This window comes from Oryctolagus cuniculus, chromosome 18 (assembly GCF_051225735.1).
Source record: "Oryctolagus cuniculus isolate XC-2025 breed Fujian yellow rabbit chromosome 18, ASM5122573v1, whole genome shotgun sequence".
In the NCBI taxonomy this organism is placed as follows: domain Eukaryota; kingdom Metazoa; phylum Chordata; class Mammalia; order Lagomorpha; family Leporidae; genus Oryctolagus; species Oryctolagus cuniculus.
This window is the reverse complement of record NC_142884.1, coordinates 22,448,289-22,467,803: the sequence shown is the minus strand read 5'-3', so window position 1 is coordinate 22,467,803 and position 19,515 is coordinate 22,448,289. Positions and strand designations below refer to the sequence as shown.

Sequence of the window (19,515 nt, the reverse complement as noted above, 5' to 3'; positions counted from 1 at the left end):
CCGTTCCAGCCTCCTGCTAATGTGCATCTTGGGAGGTAGCAGATGACGGCTCAGGTACTTGGGTTCCTGTCACCCACACAGGAGACTCGATGGAATTCCGCTCTGGCCTTCAGCCCTCTGAGACTTGTGTCTTACCCTGGTTGTAGAGCAAGCCTGTGATTATGTAGTTACTACGTAACTGAGACCAGATTCTAGATCACTGCCTGAACCTGGTCCCTTTACTCTACAGGGGACCGCAGGGCAGTACAGTGAGGCCTGGGCGGTGGCCGAGCTAAACGTCCTTGCTGTTTCAGGTGACATTCAGTGATGTGGCTGTAGACTTCTCTCCTGAAGAGTGGGGATGGCTCAGTTCTGCACAGAGAGACTTATACAGGGAGGTGACGGTCCAGAATTACGAGAACCTCGTCTCTCTAGGTGAGGATATCTCTCCTTCCACTTCTCCTTCTCCAGGGGCCGTGGAGATGGTAAATGGCTGAATACCACGTTCCCAAGGAGCTGTTTAGCCCTTCTGTGCCGGGCCCTAAGCGTGTCGTCCCATCTTAGTGAACACGCCTCCCTTTGCTGCCTTTTGTGGTGACCTCTGACCCCTGTGGCTGCAGTTTGAGCGAGTTCTGTCTTCCTACACACAGGCCTCTCCGTGGCTAAGCCATGTGTGGTCACTTTACTGGAGAATGGAAAAGAGCCCTGGATGGTGGAGAAAAACCTACCGAAAGGTACGTTTCCGACTAATCCTGTGAGTTAGGTGAAGGAAGTCTCTGTGAAAGATGCTGGCAGTGGGAGTGGATGCATTTTAGGAGAGCTGTCTTTAGGGATTCCAGAGGTAAATTTCAAAATGATCGTTCCTCTTTTCCAAACTGTTACCTGTATTGCTTATGTCATCTAATCAAAATGAGATTTTTGTCATCATAATTTTTTGCCATCATAATAATTAAAAATGCTCTTTATTTGAAACAAAGCAGTACAAGAAACAACAACTCAGAAAGCCTGAACCTTTGTGACCCATAGGTAGTACTTAGGTTATTCTGTTGTCATTGTAATGGTTTAATGTAGTAGTATAAACTGTGTATTTTAATCATTAATCTGGCAGCAAACAGATTAATTGAAGGTTGGAGAAGAAGACTATGAGATAAAATGTCATTGTTCACATAAATATAGTATAAAATGATGGCTTGGAACCTAGAATGACCTCCATATTTTCTTTCTGATAGTTTGCATTTTTTAAAAACATTTATTTATTTTAAGATTTATTTAATTTATTTGAAAGAGTTACAGAGAGAGGTAGAGATAGAGAGAGAGGTCTTCCATCTGCTGGTTCACTCCCCAGATGGCTGCAATGGCTGGAACTGCACCGATCCGAAGCCAGGAGCCAGGAGCTTCTTCCAGGTCTCCCACGGGAGTGCAGGGGCCCAAGGACTTGGGCCATCTTCTACTGCTTTCCCAGGCCATAGCAGAGAGCTGGATTGGAAGAGGAGTAGCCGGGACTAGAACTGGTGTCCATATGGGATGCCAGCGCTTCAGGCCAGGGCTTTAACCCTCTGCTCCACAGTGCCAGCCCCTATTTATTTATTTGAAAGTCAGAGTTACACAGAGAGAGAGAAAAAGGTCTTCCATTCACTGATTCATTCCCCAGATGGCTGCAACGGCTGGAGCTGTGCCAATCTGAAGCCAGGAGCCAGGAGCTTCCTCCAGGTCTCCCATGCAGGTGCAAGGACCCAAGGACTTGGGCCATCTTCCACTGCTTTCCCAGGCCACAGCAGAGAGCTGGATAGGAAATGGAGCAGCCGGGATGCGAACCGGCGCCCATGTGGGATGCTGGCACTGTAGGCAGCATACTTACCCGCTATGCCACAGCACCAGCCCTGCTTGCGTTTTTATTTTAACTGATTGCCTGTATTTACCCATTTCCCTAATAACACTCTTTTTGCCTCTGTGAGCTGTCTGCGTTCCCTGTGAGCTTTGCTCAGAAATAGCTGAAATGTGGGACTTGTCAGAATCATGTGTTTTCCAGGGGTTTTATTTCTCCTGTTTCCGTCCTAGAAATTTCTTTTTAAGAAGTAGAACGGCCGGCGCCGCGGCTCACTAGGCTAATCCTCCGCCTTGCGGTGCCGGCACACTGGGTTCTAGTCCCGGTCGGGGCACCAGATTCTGTCCCGGTTGCCCCTCTTCCAGGCCAGCTCTCTGCTGTGGCCAGGGAGTGCAGTGGAGGATGGCCCAAGTGCTTGGGCCCTGCACCCCATGGGAGACCAGGATAAGTGCCTGGCTCCTGCCATCGGATCAGCACGATGCGCCGGCCACAGCGCACTGGCTGCGGCGGCCATTGGAGGGTGAACCAACGGCAAAGGAAGACCTTTCTCTCTGTCTCTCTCTCTCACTGTCCACTCTGCCTGTCAAAAAAAAAAAAAAAGAGAGAGAAAGAAAAAAAAGAAAAAAAAAGAAGTAGAGAAAAAGCACCACTTTACTTTCTTTATATATTTCAGATTGGGCACCAAGATGGGAAAGCAAGGAATTATCAACAAAAGGGGATTTTTATAATGAAGAGTCACCCCAAACAGAAATAGAAAGAACAGAAAAAACTGTAAAACTAAGTTGTGAATTTTCAAGTGCCAGTAAGGACCAGGAGTGCAGAGATGCAGAGGAGGGGAGGCCCAGGAGCCGGGGAACACATTTCAGACCAGTGCCTCTCCCCTGTAGAGAGAGCCCCACTGGGGAAGCCTTTAACAAGTGCGATGCGTTTAGAGGCACCTTCCACTTAAAGCCCACCCGTTCTGAACCGCACAGACTTTCTCCTGAAGCAAAGTTGCGAGCCTGTGACACGCTGAAGACAAGCCCACCAAGAACGTCCGTTGTCAGGAATGAGGGCGCCAGTGGTGGGAGGAAGCTTCTGAACTCTAATGAAGCTGCAGCGGCCTTCAACCGGGGCACATCGCTTAGCCTTCGCCAGACTTTGTGTAATCGAGAGAAAGGCTATGCATGTAGAGAATGTGGGAAAGCCTTTGGCAAACGGTCAGTCCTGAATCGCCACTGGAGAATTCATACAGGGGAGAAACCCTATGAGTGTCACGAATGTGGGAAGACTTTTAGCCACGGCTCATCCCTTACTCGACATCAGATAAGCCACAGCGGAGAGAAACCTTACAGATGCGCTGAATGTGGGAAGGCCTTCAGTCACGTCTCATCGCTTACGAATCATCAGAGCACTCACACTGGAGAGAAGCCGTATGAATGTACGCGCTGCGGGAAGTCTTTCAGTCGTGTCTCACATCTCATTGAACACCTGAGGATTCACACGCAAGAAAAACTCTATGAGTGTCCAGTGTGTGGGAAGGCCTTCATTCATAGGTCATCTCTCATTCACCACCAAAAAATCCATACTGGAGAGAAACCGTATGAATGCAGCGACTGTGGGAAAGCCTTTTGCTGTAGCTCCCACCTTACTCGACATCAGAGGATTCATACCATCGAGAAGCAATGTGAATGCAACCAGTGTCTGCAGAGCTTCAGTAGCCTCCCGCTTCTCATTCAGCATCAGAGTCTGCACACGGACGAAAGACCCTTTGAGTGTCAGAAATGCAGGAAGTCCTTCAGCCAGCCCGGATCACTGGATATGCATTTGAGAAATCACATCAGACTGACACCTTACGAATGCAGTGTTTGCGGGAAGGCCTTCAGTCACAGATCGTCCCTTCTTCAGCATCACAGAATCCACACTGGAGAGAAACCTTACGAATGTATTAAGTGTGGGAAGGCCTTCAGCTGTAGCTCCAACCTTACTGTGCATCAGAGAACTCACACTGGAGAGAAACCATATAAGTGTAGTGAATGCGGAAAAGCTTTCAGCAAAGGCTCCAATCTCACCGCCCATCAAAGAACCCATAACTGCGATAAAGCCAGTGAGTGTGGGAAAGTCGTCGGACCATTTGAATGACTATGCATGTGAGAGACCAGGTGCGAGTGAAAGCAGGAATCAAAGTAAACCTCAGCCGTAGATCCTAAGTCAGCAAAAGCCAAACTTCTGCCGGAGAGAAGCTCTATGAGTGCAGAAAACTAGAAGTCCAAGTCCTTTAGTTTAAGCGCATTCCTCGTTGTACATTAAAGAGCTCCCGCAGTGTGAGACATGTTGCCAGGTGTCCACTAAGCTATCTTGCTAGACATCAGATTAATGGTAAGGCAACCTGAAGGGTAAGGCATTATGTCTATTTGGCAGCAGCACTGTAAACAGAATCCTACAGGAGAGCAAGCAAGTTTATTATAAATAAATATACATTTCTCAGAGCAGTAACATAGTTTTGCTCTATGCTCTATAGAAAAAAAAATTTTAAAAGATTTATTTATTTATTTGCAAGTAAAAGTTACACAGAGAGAAAAGAGGCAGAGGAGAGAGAGAGGTTTTCTGTCTGCTGGTTTGCTCCTCAAATGGCTGCAACAGCCGGAGCTGTGCTGATCCGAAGCCAGGAGCCAGGAGCTTCCTCCGGGTCTCCCACATGGATGCAGGGCCCCAAGGACTTGGGCCATCTTCTACTGCTTTCTCAGGTCACAGCAGAGAGCTGGACCGGAAGTGGAGCAGCTGGGACTCCAACCGGTGCCCACATGGGATGCCGGCACTGCAGACAGCAGCTTTACCTGCTACGCCACAGTGCCGGGCCCTAGAAATTATTTTTGACTAATGGTTATGTGCAAATATCTAGCCATCTAGTGGTTCCAGTAAATTGTACACTATTGAAAATTAAAGCTGTCAAAGAAGTAAAAATAGTATTAATAAAATTTTTGGTCTCTAATAAAAATTATTTTGTATATAATGAACTCTCTGTGACTTTTGAAAAAAGTGTTACTACTTCTTGAAGAATTTGTTTTAGCCATACTATAGCCTTTAGTGGGAGATTAGAGCAGTGTTGACTGTGGGTGTGGTTTTTAACTGAATCTTACTGGGTGAGTGCTAATTATGTGATGAGCACTAGATTAGCTTTTTGTTACTATAACGAAGTACCCATGGCAACACACTGTCCAGAGAAGAAGGCTCATTCAGCTCAGTTCGGAGGCGCACATCCAGGATGGTGCAGCTGCACCGGCAGTGGTAGAGCGTGGCGGGGACAGATCACAGGCACGCCGGCAGTAGAGAAAGTGCTGATGCAGGGAGCCCTGGGGAGAACCACCTGCTGCAGGCGCGTCCCCAGAGACCTACGGGCCTCCCGTGAGGTCCACATCCTGAACACCATCCTGGGTTGTCGCTAACCTCTTGGTTCCATTAGCGTATGACTCTGGGTTTTCACGCCCAGCATGTGGTTTATTAATTTTTTTTTGTAAAGATTTATTTATTTGAAAGGCAGAGTTGCAGAGGCAGAGAGAGAGATCATCCCACCCGCTGGTTCACTCCTTAAATGGCCACAACGGCTGGAGCTGGGCCAATCCAAAGCCAGGAGCCTGAAGCTTGTTTCCAGGTCTCCCACATGGGTGCAGGGGCCCAAGGACTTGGGCCATCTTCCACTGCTTCCCCAGGCCACAGCAGAGAGCTGGATCGGAAGTGGAGCAGCCGGGACTCGAACTGACACAAGGCACCTCTCCTGGTGGAGAGGTGGGGCTCTGCTCAGTGAGCCCAGACTCCCTGAGTCCTCAGCGTCACCTCTAGTACCGGGTCCCCTGGCGAGGTACAGCGGCTCTCGCTTTCCCTGGGGCCAGCGCTGGGGCACACGGCTTAAGCTGCTGCATGCAACACCAGACTGCTGGTGTGAGTCTGTCGTTCCACTTCCAAGTCGGCTCTCTGCTAATACTCAAGTATTTGGGCCCTGCCACCCATGTGGGAGACCTGGTTGGAATTCCTGGCTTCGGCCTGGCTTAACCTTGGCTCTTGGGGCCATTTAGGCGAGTGAACCAGCAGATGAAAGATCTCTTTCTGTCTCTCCCCGTCTGTTTGCTTGCCCTTCAAATAAATAAACAAAAATAAATAATTCTTAAAAAAAAAAAAAAAAAGGTTACAACCATGATTTTGAAGGTCGCTGGTGCTTGGAAAGTGTGTTCATTAGTGTTGGACCAGTCAGGTGCATTAGAGCCTGTTGCTGAAGATCTAGGAAGACCCAAGGCACTTATCACATAGCATTTTCTGGGAGCCTACCTTTGTGCTGGGCAGGCACTGCTTTAAGTAGACTGCATTAGAGCATAAAGCCTTCCCTGTAAAAGTCATTGACAAAAGACACAATAACAAGGCCACGAGACTTGAGAGGTGCAGAAAGTAAGCAGTGTGACGAGAAAGACGCACGTGGAAAAAATAAATACAGGATGGTTAACCACACCAGTGAGCCTCCCCAGTCTCCCTGTGGGCCTGTCACAAGGGCTACATATTAACGCAGCTCTGGATTCGAACTCAGCCTGCTGAGACTACACTGGCCCACTTCTCAATGTCTGCATTCTGGTTGTGAGAATTTGAAAAATAACCTTAAAGGAAACATTAAGTTCTTTGGGCAGCCTTGAGATTTTAGGTAGGCACTTCAAGGACGGAAACTAAAGGCTGAGGTTCCAGGCAGCTAAAAGCCTAAAAAAACCAACAAAAAGGAAAAGAAACAACAACATTGTTGCTTTAGGTGCCTGTGAACCCACCTCAGGAGGAGAGGTAAGAAAAGGACATTTAAACCTGTGTGCTGAACAAATGCCAGGCCCAGCAAACATACGCTCATTCTAGATTGTTTAACCCTTTCAAGCAAACCCAGGGGGCGGGCATCTGGCCTCGCGGGAAGGATGCCAGGCAGGGCACCTGCACCCCACACTGCAGTCGGTGCTTGTGTTTGATTCTGCGTCTGGCCCTTGAGGAACTCCTGATACTGCAGACCATGAGAGGCACCGATGATGGCGCCAGCGGTTGGGCTCCTGCCCCCCAGCTCCCAGCCTTGGCCTAGCCCAGCCCTGGCTGTTGGGAGATGAATCAGCAGCTGAGTGTGCACTCTTCTCTGTCTCTCAGACAACTAAAGATTTAAAAATAAACAAGCAAAAATGAACCCCCACATACACTGGGAGAAAACAACAGGTATTCAGCTAAATTACATACAGCTATTGAATACTGTATGTAAGTATATACTAATTTATATAAATTAAATATATAAATTATAACAAAGTTCCATAATTTGGTTCAATTGTAAAGCCAAAACTTAAGTACTAAGTTATATTAGAATTTATAGAGTAAAAATAAAAAGAGCAATGATTGGCTTTTGTGCCTTTCAAGATGTTAAAATGTTAAAGACACCTGCTAAATGTAGCAAAAGGAAACTTTGCACTTAATCTATGTTGGGGTTCAAAATTATAGTTACAGCCATGGATTCCATTAAGTTTAAACAGTATGCCTCCTATAATCTTACAAAGTGAGTACACAGAAAGTAGAGGAAAAATTAGACAAGTTTCATTTTAAACGTAGACTTGCAGGGCCGGCGCTGTGGTGCAGTGGATTAAAGCCCTGGCCTGAAGCGCCAGCATCCCATGTGGGCGCCAGTTCTAGTCCCAGCTGTTCCACTTCCGATCCAGCTCTCTGCTATGGCCTGGGAAAGCAGTAGAAGATGGCCCAACTGCTTGGGCCCCTGCACCCACGTGGGAGACCTGGAAGAAGCTCCTGGCTTCGGCTCAGTGCAGCTCTGGCCGTTGAGGCCATGTGGGGAGTGAACCAGCGGATGGAAGACCTCTCTGTCTCTACTTCTCTCTGTAACTCTTTCAAACAAATAAAATAAATCTTTTTTAAAAAAAAGTAGACTTGCCTAAATTTCTATAATCATAGCTGTGCCCACTACCGTAGGACATCCCTTGTTGGAGCACAGATCCTGGAACACAATAAATCAGAAGGTAAACTCTTCAACACTTAGAAGCAGACTTGATAAAATAAGACCTCATGGGCCCCTAATTAAAATAGTCAACATGGCCCAACACAGGTTACAACAGGGTCTTCAAAAGCTCATAGGAAACCAAACTAATAAAGGGGTGACTGTCCCCACCATTTCCCCATTTGACATCCTGACCTTGCCTGTTCTTAAATGTGGGGGTTGGGGGGAGAAGGTAGTGGGAGGCACTTCAGGTGCAGGATTACTACAACCTTAATGCTGTGTTCCTGTCAGTAGCTAATATTATCAAAATTACTGATGCTATTCAATCAACTGCTGGCGCATCGTTTGCTTGTGTACATTTGGCTAACATGTTCTGTTCATGCCTATTCCAGCAGTCTCTTGACCTCTTTTACCTTCACTTCCAAAGCCGACGTGTTCTGGGTGACCCGTGGGGAGCCTCAACAGTTCTGCCACACACGATCCTTGTGGACAAGGTTGTAGCTATGTACAGAGGCTCACATCTGGAGAAGCCATCACTGCAGGCAGCATCTCCCCAGCTTAAGATGTTGGCGGGGCCAGCGCTGTGGCACAGAGGGTTAACGCCCTGGCCTGCAGTGCAGCATCCCATATGGGTGCCAGTTCAAGACCCGGCTGCTCCTCTTCCGATCCAGCTCTCTGTTGTGGCCTGGGAAAGCAGTAGAAGATGGCCCAAGTCCTTGGGACCCTGCATCCATGTGGGAGACCTGGAAACAAGCTTCAGGCTCCTGGCTTTGGATCAGCCCAGCTCTGGCCGTTGCGGCCAAATGGGGAGTGAACCAGCGGATGGAAGACCCCCCCCCCCCCGCCTCTCCTCTCTCTGTGTAACTCTGACTTTCAAATAAATAAATCTTAAAAAAAAAAGATTTTGGCATTGTAGATGAGTTCACCTCCTGTGCCAGGGACAACTTTACCCAAGACACCAAACTACCCAGTGATGCCCGTGGACACGAGGTAATTTTGCTTTCCTTTCCTTCGACACTAACGGTTCTGTTTCGGAGCTCTCTGTCTGCCTATTCCCATGTTCCTGTTCTATTCCTTGCTCTGTGTCAAAATGTACAGCCTACACGCCAATACCTAAAGAAAATCTAGTAGAGATTACTACCACCTCTGCCGTTCTGAAACATGGTAGGAATGACCGCTTCCCTAGGAGACGTGTGCCTCTCAGTGAAGCCCTCGGCCCTGCAAAGAGAATTCTCCACTCCCTGGTGACTTCTCCAGTCACTCTTCCGGCTTGATTACACATGAATACCCCGCTTCTTACATACAGTTTACTGACCAACTGTTACAACCTCCAACAACCGCTGGGCCATCATCTTCATGGGCACATCTTCTAACACACCTCACAACTCCATCAAGGTATTGTCAGAGACCTAAAAGGTCTTGGGTCTATTTTTTTGTCTAATACCATATAAACAGAAAGCCCCCCAAGCCCCATTTGCTTGAGTATATCACTTGTTTTCATTCTTTTGTTAAAGATTTATTTATTTTTATTTGAAAGTCAGAGTTACACAGAGAGAGGAGAGGCAGAGAGAGAGAGGTCTTCCATCTGCTGGTTCACTCCCCAGTTGGCCGCAATGGCCAGAGCTATGCCGATCTGAAGCCAGGAGCCAGGAGCTTCTTCCAGGTCTCCCACGTGGGTGCAGGGGCCCAAGGACTTGGGCCATTTTCTACTGCATTCCCAGGGACAGCAGAGAGCTGGATCAGAAGAGGAGCAGCCAGGACTAGAACCAGCGCCCATATGGGATGCCGGCGCTTCAGGCCAGGGCGTTAGCCCGCTGCACCACAGCGCTGGCCCCTTGTTTTCATAACCACTAACCAGGGATGATGGCTGCATGTTCTAATCAAGCCACGCTAACACCCCAACCTGCCACATGTGCCCAGGAGCCCCCCTGCTGGCCAGTCCCTGAGTGGGGCATGCACCTTCCTTACCTCACGTCCACACAGGTGCACTGTGCTCCTTCACCTTGTACATTCTTCCTCTCTACCCGCTCCTATTTTCCCTAATGAAACCACACCCCAGGGTATGGCAGTTACACCAGGGACTGTCATATTTTCTCATCTGATGGGTACCTTCCTATTTCCATCAACCTGTGGCAAGATGGGCAACAGTCCTTTTAGAGGTCACAGCCACAGGACCCACCACTGTTAGCCCCAGTACAGCAGCCTTGGTCAAACAAAATCAAACCCTGTCTACCAACCAGCATGGTCTGGTGGCCCCCTCTGATCGTACTCAAAGGGTGAATGAAACATTGCACCTTGTGCAATAAGCTGCTCTTAACTATTTAGTAACCAGAGAAGGAGACCAAGCTATGAGAAACAGGCAAAGCAGTGAAGGCATTTAATAACACAGCTGAATATTCCGGCAGGTTTCCTTAAATCCAGAGGTAGCTGACCTGTGCTTTTGGTTTTCTCCCACAAAGTGGAGTGCCTGATATGAACCAAATGATAAAACTTCACCAAAGCTTCTTCCTAGGTGTCTTCATCAAAGTTTACCTTCGGTGGCTGCATCAAGCTGTCCCACAGTCTAGGAGGGAAGCACTGCCCACCCAACATGAGGACTGTTAATGACGAGATACCACAGCATCACTCTATTACACTGATTTTCCTGTCGCATCCGTGTCCCCAGCCAGGTGAGCCGATGCACCAGTGTGGCGAGCATGGCCCTGACGCAGGCTGCCTGCGCCTTTCACCTGTGTACTTCATCCTGACACCCAGTAAGGGCCCTCGCCGTGGGTCCTTGTTCTCTCGGCTCTCTGGGCCTGTTCCCTGGGTGCTTACCCTGGTGCTGTCCCTTCCCCCTCTGTGCAGCCTCGTTGTGCTGGAAAATGGCTGTCTCTCTAGGACTTGGGAGTGTAACACATGTTCTTCAAACCTCTTGTGTGGTGCCTGACTGGCCATCCTGTGAACAAACAATTTAAATAGTTTCAACAACAAAGGGATCATAAGAAATATGCAACCCAAAGCCAGAAAAAGGAGAAAAAGTTAATATAGAACAGGATAAAGAGAAAACCAATAGCAAAATGGCATAGTGAAAAGCCCAAAACTATGGACAAACTGAATGTAAAGGTTGTAAATGCTCTAAATAAAAGACAGCTTTTTCAGAGCAGGTTAAAAGTAAGAAATAATGTGCCTACAAGGAAACCACTTTAAATATAAAGATACAAACAGTCAAAGCACAGAGACACACCATGGTAACCATAATGCCACATAAAACTAACTTCAGAGCAAAGATCACCTAAATATTTATACACCTAATAAAAACACTTAAATATAAAGAAAAGATGACAGGTAAGCTAGGAGGAATAGATAGACCTACACTCACAGCAGAGGGATCTTTAAAGCCCACTCTCTGTGTGGTTGATAAACAGGGACAGGGAGGGTGCAGAGACAGCGCTCTCGACCGCCTACACCCACTCGGCACTCAGAGACGCTCCGCTCAGAGAGCACAGCCTGCGTGAGGTTCCATGCACTTGGACTAATCACCAAAATATACATGTTCCGGGTCATAGAGCAAATCTCAGTAAAGAGTTTCAAGCTATACAAAGTATGTGCCCGGACCACAGTCAACGTAAGATAAATTCCACAGACCAAAGAAGACACTGAAAGGGAATTTCAAAATTATTAGTACTGATTGAAATTAAAATGCCATGTCAAAATTTATGTTACCGGGGCCGGCGCTGTGGCTCAGCGGGCTAATGACCTGGCCTGAAGTGCCAGCATCCCATATGGGTGCCGGTTCGAGACCCAGCTGCTCCTCTTCTGATCCAGCTCTCTGCTGTGTCCTGGTTAAGCCCCTGCAGCCATGTGGGAGACCTGGAGCAAGCTCCTGGCTCCTGGCTTCGGATTGGTGCAGCCCCGGCCATTGCGGCCAACTGGGGAGTGAACCAGCAGATGGAAGACCTCTCTCTCTCTGCCTCTCCTCTCTCTGTAACTCTGACTTTCAAATAAGTAAATAAATATTTTAAAAAAATTTATGTGGCCAGCGCTGCAGCTCACTAAGCTAATCCTCTGCCTGTGGCGCCGGCACCCCGGGTTCTAGTCCCAGTTGGGGGTGCCGGATTCTGTCCCAGTTGCCCCTCTTCCAGGCCAGCTCTCTGCTGTGGCCCAGGAAGGCAGTGGAGGATGGCCCAAGTGCTTGGGCCCTGCACCCGCATGGGAGACCAGGAGGAAGCACCTGGCTCCTGGCTTCGGATCGGCACAGCATGCCCGCCGTAGCAGCCATTTGGGGGGTGAACCAACAGTAGGAAGACCTTTCTCTCTGTCTCTCTCTCTCTCTCACTAACTCTGCCTTTCAAGAAAAAAAAATTATGTTACTAAGTAAGCATTTAGAGAGAAATTTGTAGTGCTAAAAGCCTGCGTAGGAAAAGAAAAAGGCCTAGAATTAATGACCTAAGCTTAGGTTGAGAAATTTCTACCCCAAAAGTAGAACAACTACAAAATTTTTAGGAAACAGGAGAGAATACTTAGGTACTTGCTAAAATTATCCAGAGCAATCCAGGGCAACAGGGCAGTCAGAGGCGAACCCAGATTTTCACGGTGCTGTTGATCTGGCCCTGCTACTCTGCCCCACTGTGAATTGCTGCTCTACGTGTGAAGCCACTTTTACCTTGAGCTGCTTCCTCCAACAAACAAACTCTTGCCAGCCAAGAGGCCAGGATGTGCACTTCTCTCTCCTCGGTTCCTGCCTGCTTCCATGTCTGCACGTCAGGGAGGGGTGACATGGACAAGGTCACCCACCCAATCTTGTCATTAGTAAATGGCCTGAAATCCCAGTCCATCCCCAGGAAGCAGGCTGTTAGCCGGCAAGTTGGACTAAAGGTATATCCACGGGTGTAGCCATGTGAAGCAGAGTGAGATCAAGACGCAATGCTTTTCCGATGAGCAGAAAACGGAACATACTGACTACGCATATTTTTGTGACTTCTCGATTTGTGAATTCATCTATTCACTAAAATGTATTTGTACCCCTCAAATTGATACTCAAAGAACTCTGGCGGTCATGTGCGGAGCGGCAGAAGTGTTGACTTGTCCACCGTTCATATTACTGGCTGCGGCACACAATGGTGCTGTATTATTTCAAAGCTCACACTTTGAAGCATCTTTTTCAGTCTGTTTGGTGCATTCTCTCTCTCTCTCTCTCTCTCTCTCTGTGTGTGTGTGTGTGTGTGTGTGATTTTGCTATTAAAAATTGCCACCAGGTATAGTGCCGAGGTGGCGTCTAATGTTCCTACGTGCAGGAATTGCCCAGTGAAGAGAATGTGTGTGTCAGAGAAGCTGCCTTCAGTTACGGGTTATGCCGCTGTTGGCACTAAGTTCAATGCTTGTCAATCAACCCTACAGGGCCACCAGACAGGCGCAGCAGAATCACCCGTTTAGAATGAGGCTGGTTCAGAAAGTGCGAAAAGCAACATCTACGTGAGGCTGTGGGAAACATGGAAGAGGCGCAACTTGCGAATTCGTATGATGATGACCAGTTTCACAAAGCATGCAAGACAGCATCTCTGAGGGTGAAAGTCAAAGGCACTTAGAGTTACGATATTCAGATCAGAAAAGTGGGAACCTCAGCTTGACCCACTGGTTCTACATGTCAAGTGGTAACACAGGACAAAGGATGTCAACGCTGCAGGCGAAGCACATTCTGCAGATCAGAAAGATGCACTTTGGAAAAGGGTTTGGTGGAAACAGGATTCAGTGTTGAGGAGCCTGGCCCGCTTTGTGAGGTCCTGGGCAAATGAACCTACTCAACCCACACGGCCTCCCAATCCCTGACTTTAAGTCATGCAGAGGTCACCCAGCCTTGCTGCTGTGTGGGAATACCAGATGACATTCAATGTGAACCTAACTTTGCAAAGGACCCCAGATCCACAGGAAACAGAGGGAAAACCCTGATCTGTATGCCAGTCCATGGTGAGTAGAACAGATATGCATGGTAACATCAGAAACATTCTAGGATTGGCCCCACAACCACTTTATCCAAGCTGAATACCATCTCCATGGCAAAAACGCTGCCCTCACATTCCTATTACTTCTGGATATCGCCTCATTGCCATGGAGAACTTGCAAATTCCCACTCCACCCTAAATGTTCTTTTCAAGCCCCAAACACTGTACCTGCCATCCAACCTCTTCATCAGAGTGTGTGCTTAAAGGCTTTCGTATACACAACGTGAAGGAACTTTACAGCAAAGCTCGCGCGGCTCGCGACACCAGCAAGGGAAGCACCGGACTACTGACAGCCAGACTATCAGACATGGCTGCGCTGGCCAGCTTGGGATACTGTCAAGCAGGCTATTATTGATAACTGCTGAGAAAACATTTGACTGGCTGGACTTATGAAAAGTATTTGAAGGCTCTGAAAGGTAAGGAAAATATAAAGAAAAAAACCTCCCATAAAGCAATTGCTGTTAACACATTCCATACAGTACAGTGAGACAATAAAAATGATCCTACAGTGACAGATGAGTGGAAAAAGCTTCAATGATAAGAAATGAGGAGGGGGCCGGCGCTGCAGTGTAGTGGGTAAAGCTGTCGCCTGCAGTGCTGGCATCGCATATGGGAGTCGGTTCGATTCCGGCTGCTCCACTTCCTATCCAGCTCCCTGCTAATGCGCCTGGGAAAGCAGTGGAGGATGGCCCAAGTCCTTGGGCCCCTCCACCCACCTTGGGGCCCAGAAGAAGCTCCTGGCTGTGGATGTGTCCAGCTCTGGCTGTTACAGCCATTTGTGGAGTGAACCAGTGGGTGGAAGACCTCTCTCTCTCTCTCTCTGTAACTCTTTCAAATAAATAAAATGAATCTTTAAAGAGGGCCCAAGTCCTTGGGCCCCTGCACCTGTGTGAGAGATCCGGAAGAAGCTCCTGGCTTCGGATCAGCCCACCTCCGGCCACTGCAGCCATTTGGGGAGTGAACCAGAAGATGGAAGACCTCTCTCTCTGCCTGTGCCTGTCTAACTCCACCTTTCAAGTGAATAAATAAATCTTTTTAAAAAAAGAAATGTGGAGGAAAGTTTGGCAGAGAAAGTGCTGGGGGACACGAGGGAAGACCTAGATGGGATGGTAAAACAGAACACTGAAGTCAGCAGTGAGGAGAAGGCTGTGAAAGTCAGCTGGGGACTCCAGGAACCGTCCCTCTCGGGGCAGCCAAAACATCACCAATCAGCAGACTCAAAGTCAAGTCAGCCAGAGACACGTGCTTAACGAGAAGAGGCAGGATTTGAACCCAGATCCCTCCGGCCTGGGGTGTCATCACCGTGAATCCACAGTGACACGGGCAAGGAACCTTTCCAGGGACCTTCCCAGTTAAGACAATTTCAGCCACTCTGGAAACTGCTTCCAGGGCCATGCAAGAGCCAGGAGGAGGTGCCAGCCGCCTGGCGCCCCGCAGGGCTCCAACAAGCTCTCCATGCCCACAACTGGCAGCTGGGAGACTGTGGGCTCCGGGGAATATCTCAACACGAGCTACCAGCCCAGCCTTTGTCTTTTAGCCACTGTCAAGGCTTCCCTAAGGGATCGCTGTGCAAGCTCTCCACGACTCGGGTGCCCAAGGATGGTGCAGGCCGTGGCTCCAGGAAAGCCAGGATGTCTGTCCTGGCAGGGAGGCGACGGTGGGCTGTGATGACAGCAAACGTGCTGGAACATTCTGGTACTCAGGGTCTGTTTATATCCCCAGAGGCACAACATTCCAGGACACTATCAGTAATGAACATTGTAGGGGAATCACTTTTTAAATACAAGTAACTGTTAAAGGAAAATGGACTCACTACTGTTAAGTTGCAAGCCAAGACATCTGTAATAATAAACAGGTGGCGTCTGCGAAGGTAAATGCAGTCACCATCCCGTCTTCCGGGGACGCAAAGGATTTTCTACTCTTATTCTTTTTTTTTTTTTTTTTTTTCCACAGGCAGAGTGGACAGTGAGAGAGAGACAGAAAGAAAGGTCTTCCTTTGCCATTGGTTCACCCTCCAATGGCCGCCGCGGCTGGCGCACCGCGCTGATCCAAAGACAGGAGCCAGGTGCTTCTCCTGGTCTCCCATGCGGGTGCAGGGCCCAAGCACTTGGGCCATCCTCCACTGCACTCCCGGGCCACAGCAGAGAGCTGGCCTGGAAGAGGGGCAACCGGAACTGAATCCGGCGCCCCGACCCGGTGTGCAGGCGCCGCTAGGCGGAGGATTAGCCTAGTGAGCCGCGGCGCCAGCTCTACTCTTATTGGAAAAGCAGCACTTCCGGAGCCGCGCTGTGTCGTAGCCTGTAAGCACCCCGCCCTCCCTGCAGCGCCGGCATCCCATACGGCGCCGGTTCACATCCCGGCTGCTCCACTTCCCAGCCAGCTCCCTGCTAATGGCTTGGGAGAAGCATCAGAGGATGGCCCAAGTGTCTGGGTCCTTGTTACCCACGTGGGAGACGCAGGTGTACTTAAAGGGCAGAGAGAAAGACCCTAGTTCACTTCCCCAACGCCCACGACAGCCAGGCAGGAGCCTCAATCCCCCGTGGGTGGCAGGCACCGGAGCCCTCGGCTGCCGCCTCGCAGGGCGCGCGTTCGCATGAGGCTGGAACCTGCGAAGAAGCCGGGCATCCCCTCTGCCGCCCCGACCGCCTGCCCTAATATCACTATGGTAGATCCCAGGGATCGGAAGCCGGGGGCAGCGACCAGCTCAAGGACAGAGCCAGAGATGGGTAACTTTTCTTAAAACCCCCGACCAGGGTTCGGGATCCGGAATTGGAAACGACTCAGCTCCCCTGCGGACCCCCAGACCCAAGGGCATTAAAAGGCAAAGGGGAAGGGTCCCAGGACCACTACGTCACGACAGGTGGGACCCTGCGAGCAGAGCACCGAGCGCGCGCGGCTCTGCGCCACCTCCACTCTCCGCGCCGGCGCCGCCACGGGACTCAGTGGCCGGAGCCAGGCCGGCGTGGCGATTACTGAAGCTGGCCCGTCTCTGCCAGCGCCTCGCCCCAGCCGCGGGCGGAACCGGAACTCTGTCTCCGCGGGGCGAATAAGGGCGCACAAGGGCCAAGGCATCAACCCCGGGCGTTGTGAGTGCCAAGTGCCAGCGGACAGCCCTCGGGGCGGGCACGGCTCGCACACCAGCGCGTAAGCCACTTTTCCTCTGCTCAGTCTCGGAAGGTGTGAGACGCCACCTCAGGTTTGCGTGCAGCCCGCGTTGGGCTGTTAAGGACCGATCAGCCGGGAACGAGTGACGCTCTGAGGCGCAGCGCAAGAAGCCCCGCCCACTCTGCTACGGGAAACGCCCTTCTCCGTCGTCCGTCATTGGCCAGCGCCCGCGACGCACAAAGCAATGCCTTCTGGGTAATGTAGTTTCTGGCCTCAAGCCCGGTGGCACTTGGAGCGGACTTCCTGGTCTCTAAATAGCTTCTAAGGTCTCAAACAGGGCTTGGCTTCGCTTCCTCTTAAAGGAGACGCTCACAGATTTCCGTGGCTACTTGTGGCAATGACCCACCCTCAAAGACAGACCTTTAACAGGTAAGCGGTGCCTTGCTGTTCCTTTCTGTGTAGACTTGCACCAGCACTTTCTAACTCCGAGGCTTGAGATGGAGATTTATAAGAAAAATGAAGGTAGTCCTTTAACTCTAGATGGTCCCACATGCAGTAGCCTTCAGACACATCAACATTACCTGGGAATTTGATGCAAGTTCTCAGACCCCACCTCGAATCAGGGCCCAGCTCTGTGTTTGATGCTGGACCACCTTTGAGAACCGTGAGTAAATGAGATAACACTGGCTTCTTCGTTCAAGTGTTCTAGGGAGGTGTTTCCCGGTTTTTATATAACAAGTTCTTGTCTCTTCAGAGATAAGAATTCAAAACAGCGCCATAAACATAGTTCCAGAATGAGAGAGAGAGAGAGAGAGAGAGAGAGAGAGAGAGAGAGAATGCATTCATGGTGAGGGCAGTGAGTGCAGGAGGAGAAATGCTCCTTTATGGGGCGGGGGTGGGGGGTGGTCCTGTAATGGGTGGCGTTGGGTGGAGTTTAGTGTGCATGGGGGTTTTCTGGGAGACTCATGGCACCTGCTTGTATACATCGTGGCATCTCCTTCTTCCTGGTCCCGAGTGAAACACAGGTGTGTCATGGGAAAGTGCGTGAACTGGAGTGACAGGTGGGGCTGGGCTTACAGTCTAGGGCTGTGCAGAAAAACCTGGGGCCTGCGCTGTGGCACAGTCGGTTAATGCCGTGGCCTGAAGCGCTGGCATCCCATATGGGTGCCGGTTCTAGTCCCGGCTGCTCCTCTTCCAATCCAGCTCTCTGCTATGGCCTGGGAAAGCAGTAGAAGATGGCCCAAGTCCTTGGGCCCCTGCACTCACATGGGAGACCCAGAGAAGCTCCTGGCTTCTGGCTTCGGATCGGCGCAGCTCTGGCCATGACGGTCATCTGGGGAGTGAACCAGTGGATGGAAGAGCTCTCTCTCTCTCTACCTCTTTCTGTGACTCTTTCAAATAAAATATTAAAAAAAAAAAAAAAAGCCTGCAGCTCATCTATTCCTATCTCATCTTCCTGCCAAGTCCCCCTGTATCAAGAGGTAACTAAAACGTGCTTAGCGCTGGGCCTGGAACAGAATGCTGAGTAGACAGAATCCGTTGCTGTCATTGTTATTTTATATTAGTGCTACTGAAGACGTAATGGCAAGGATCTCAGATACGCTGTGGGAAGTAAGCCCGAGATACTCCGTTGAGCCGTTGGTAATATCTGCCTAAACACAAGCTACGCAGACCCTCTGATTCAACAAGGGGGCTCCTGAGTATGTTGACAATTTTTATGTAAAAATACTTTTTTAATACCACTTGGCTCACATAAGTTTTTATTTTAACAGTGAATGCAAGGTGGTTTCATGATCTGTGGGTACATACACTGCCCAAAGTGCTATGGGGCCCAGGCAGGGAGTTAGGGGAAAATGAACTGGAAGATTCCCCACAACTCTTGTCTCTAGGCCTGCAGTCAGCCCTGCAGCCACTTTCCCGTGAGGCACCTGTGTCTCTGCCAGGAAGGAGGAGATGCCCTGCGTACCTCTGTGAGCTGAACTCCACATGGAGGCCCATGGGAGCACCCAGAAAACCCCAGGACACTGAGCCACGCCCAGACTCCCCCTCACTGGTGTATTCAGTCAGGGCACCGCCCCCTGCCCCATCCAGGTGCCCGCTGGGCTGGGGAGCACCTCCCCCCTTGCCTTCTCCCACACTCTGGCTGGTGCAGCTCTGTGCCTGTCAGGCGAGCCTTTCTCCCTGTGGGGTTACCTGAGTGTGTTCTCACCCCCTCAGTTTCAGTAAGTCCTCTGCTCTCATGTACACTACTGATGCCTCTGCTTGGAATTCCTGTTTCCCATGGGGAAAAGGGCTCGGAATGAAAACCGGGAAACACGTTCCCACAACACAGAAACACTTGCTCACAGACCACAGGATCCAAAACTTAGGCTCCCCAGGCCTGCCAACGTGCAGCCCTAGGCGGAGGGTGGAGTTGGCCTGGTTTCTAGTTGGTGACGGAGCATCGGATGGGTCATCATTCGTCTCTAATTTACAGTGCGGGAGCCCTGCCCTTCTGCTGCTCCTCCAGCCCACAGGGCAGCCCGGGCCCGACACAGAAGGCTCCCATGTAAACCACGGCCCACAGAGGCGAGCACAGTGGAAAGTGAAAACACTGAGTGCAAACAGGCACGTGCTCAGACCACAGACGCCTGGGA

At 50.0% G+C, this 19,515-nt stretch overlaps 1 protein-coding gene and 1 long non-coding RNA gene across 13 annotated transcripts in view; both read left to right on the top strand.

The window, feature by feature from the left end:
• The window catches only part of LOC149120848 (zinc finger protein 302-like), a 28,326-nt gene extending 17,979 nt beyond the window's left edge, over window positions 1-10,347 (top strand). For 5 of the 12 annotated variants that reach the window (XM_089319536.1, XM_089319534.1, XM_089319539.1 and 2 more), the window contains 3 exons: window positions 294-414; window positions 630-713; window positions 8,221-8,693. In XM_089319536.1, coding sequence (XP_089175662.1) covers window positions 294-414; window positions 630-713; window positions 8,221-8,294 — 279 coding nt within the window. In that variant the 3' untranslated portion in view covers window positions 8,295-8,693. Of the gene's footprint in view, window positions 1-293; window positions 415-629; window positions 714-8,185; window positions 8,694-10,305 lie in introns of those variants that run through there. The other 7 variants (XM_089319537.1, XM_089319535.1, XM_089319541.1 and 4 more) reach the window with 3 other exon arrangements.
• A 5,149-nt stretch (window positions 10,348-15,496) lies between these two features.
• LOC138846472 (uncharacterized) lies at window positions 15,497-18,303 on the top strand. Its single transcript, XR_011383970.2, has 2 exons — window positions 15,497-17,308; window positions 18,083-18,303. It is a non-coding gene; the product is annotated as an uncharacterized LOC138846472 (long non-coding RNA).
• Window positions 18,304-19,515: the final 1,212 nt, after the last annotated feature.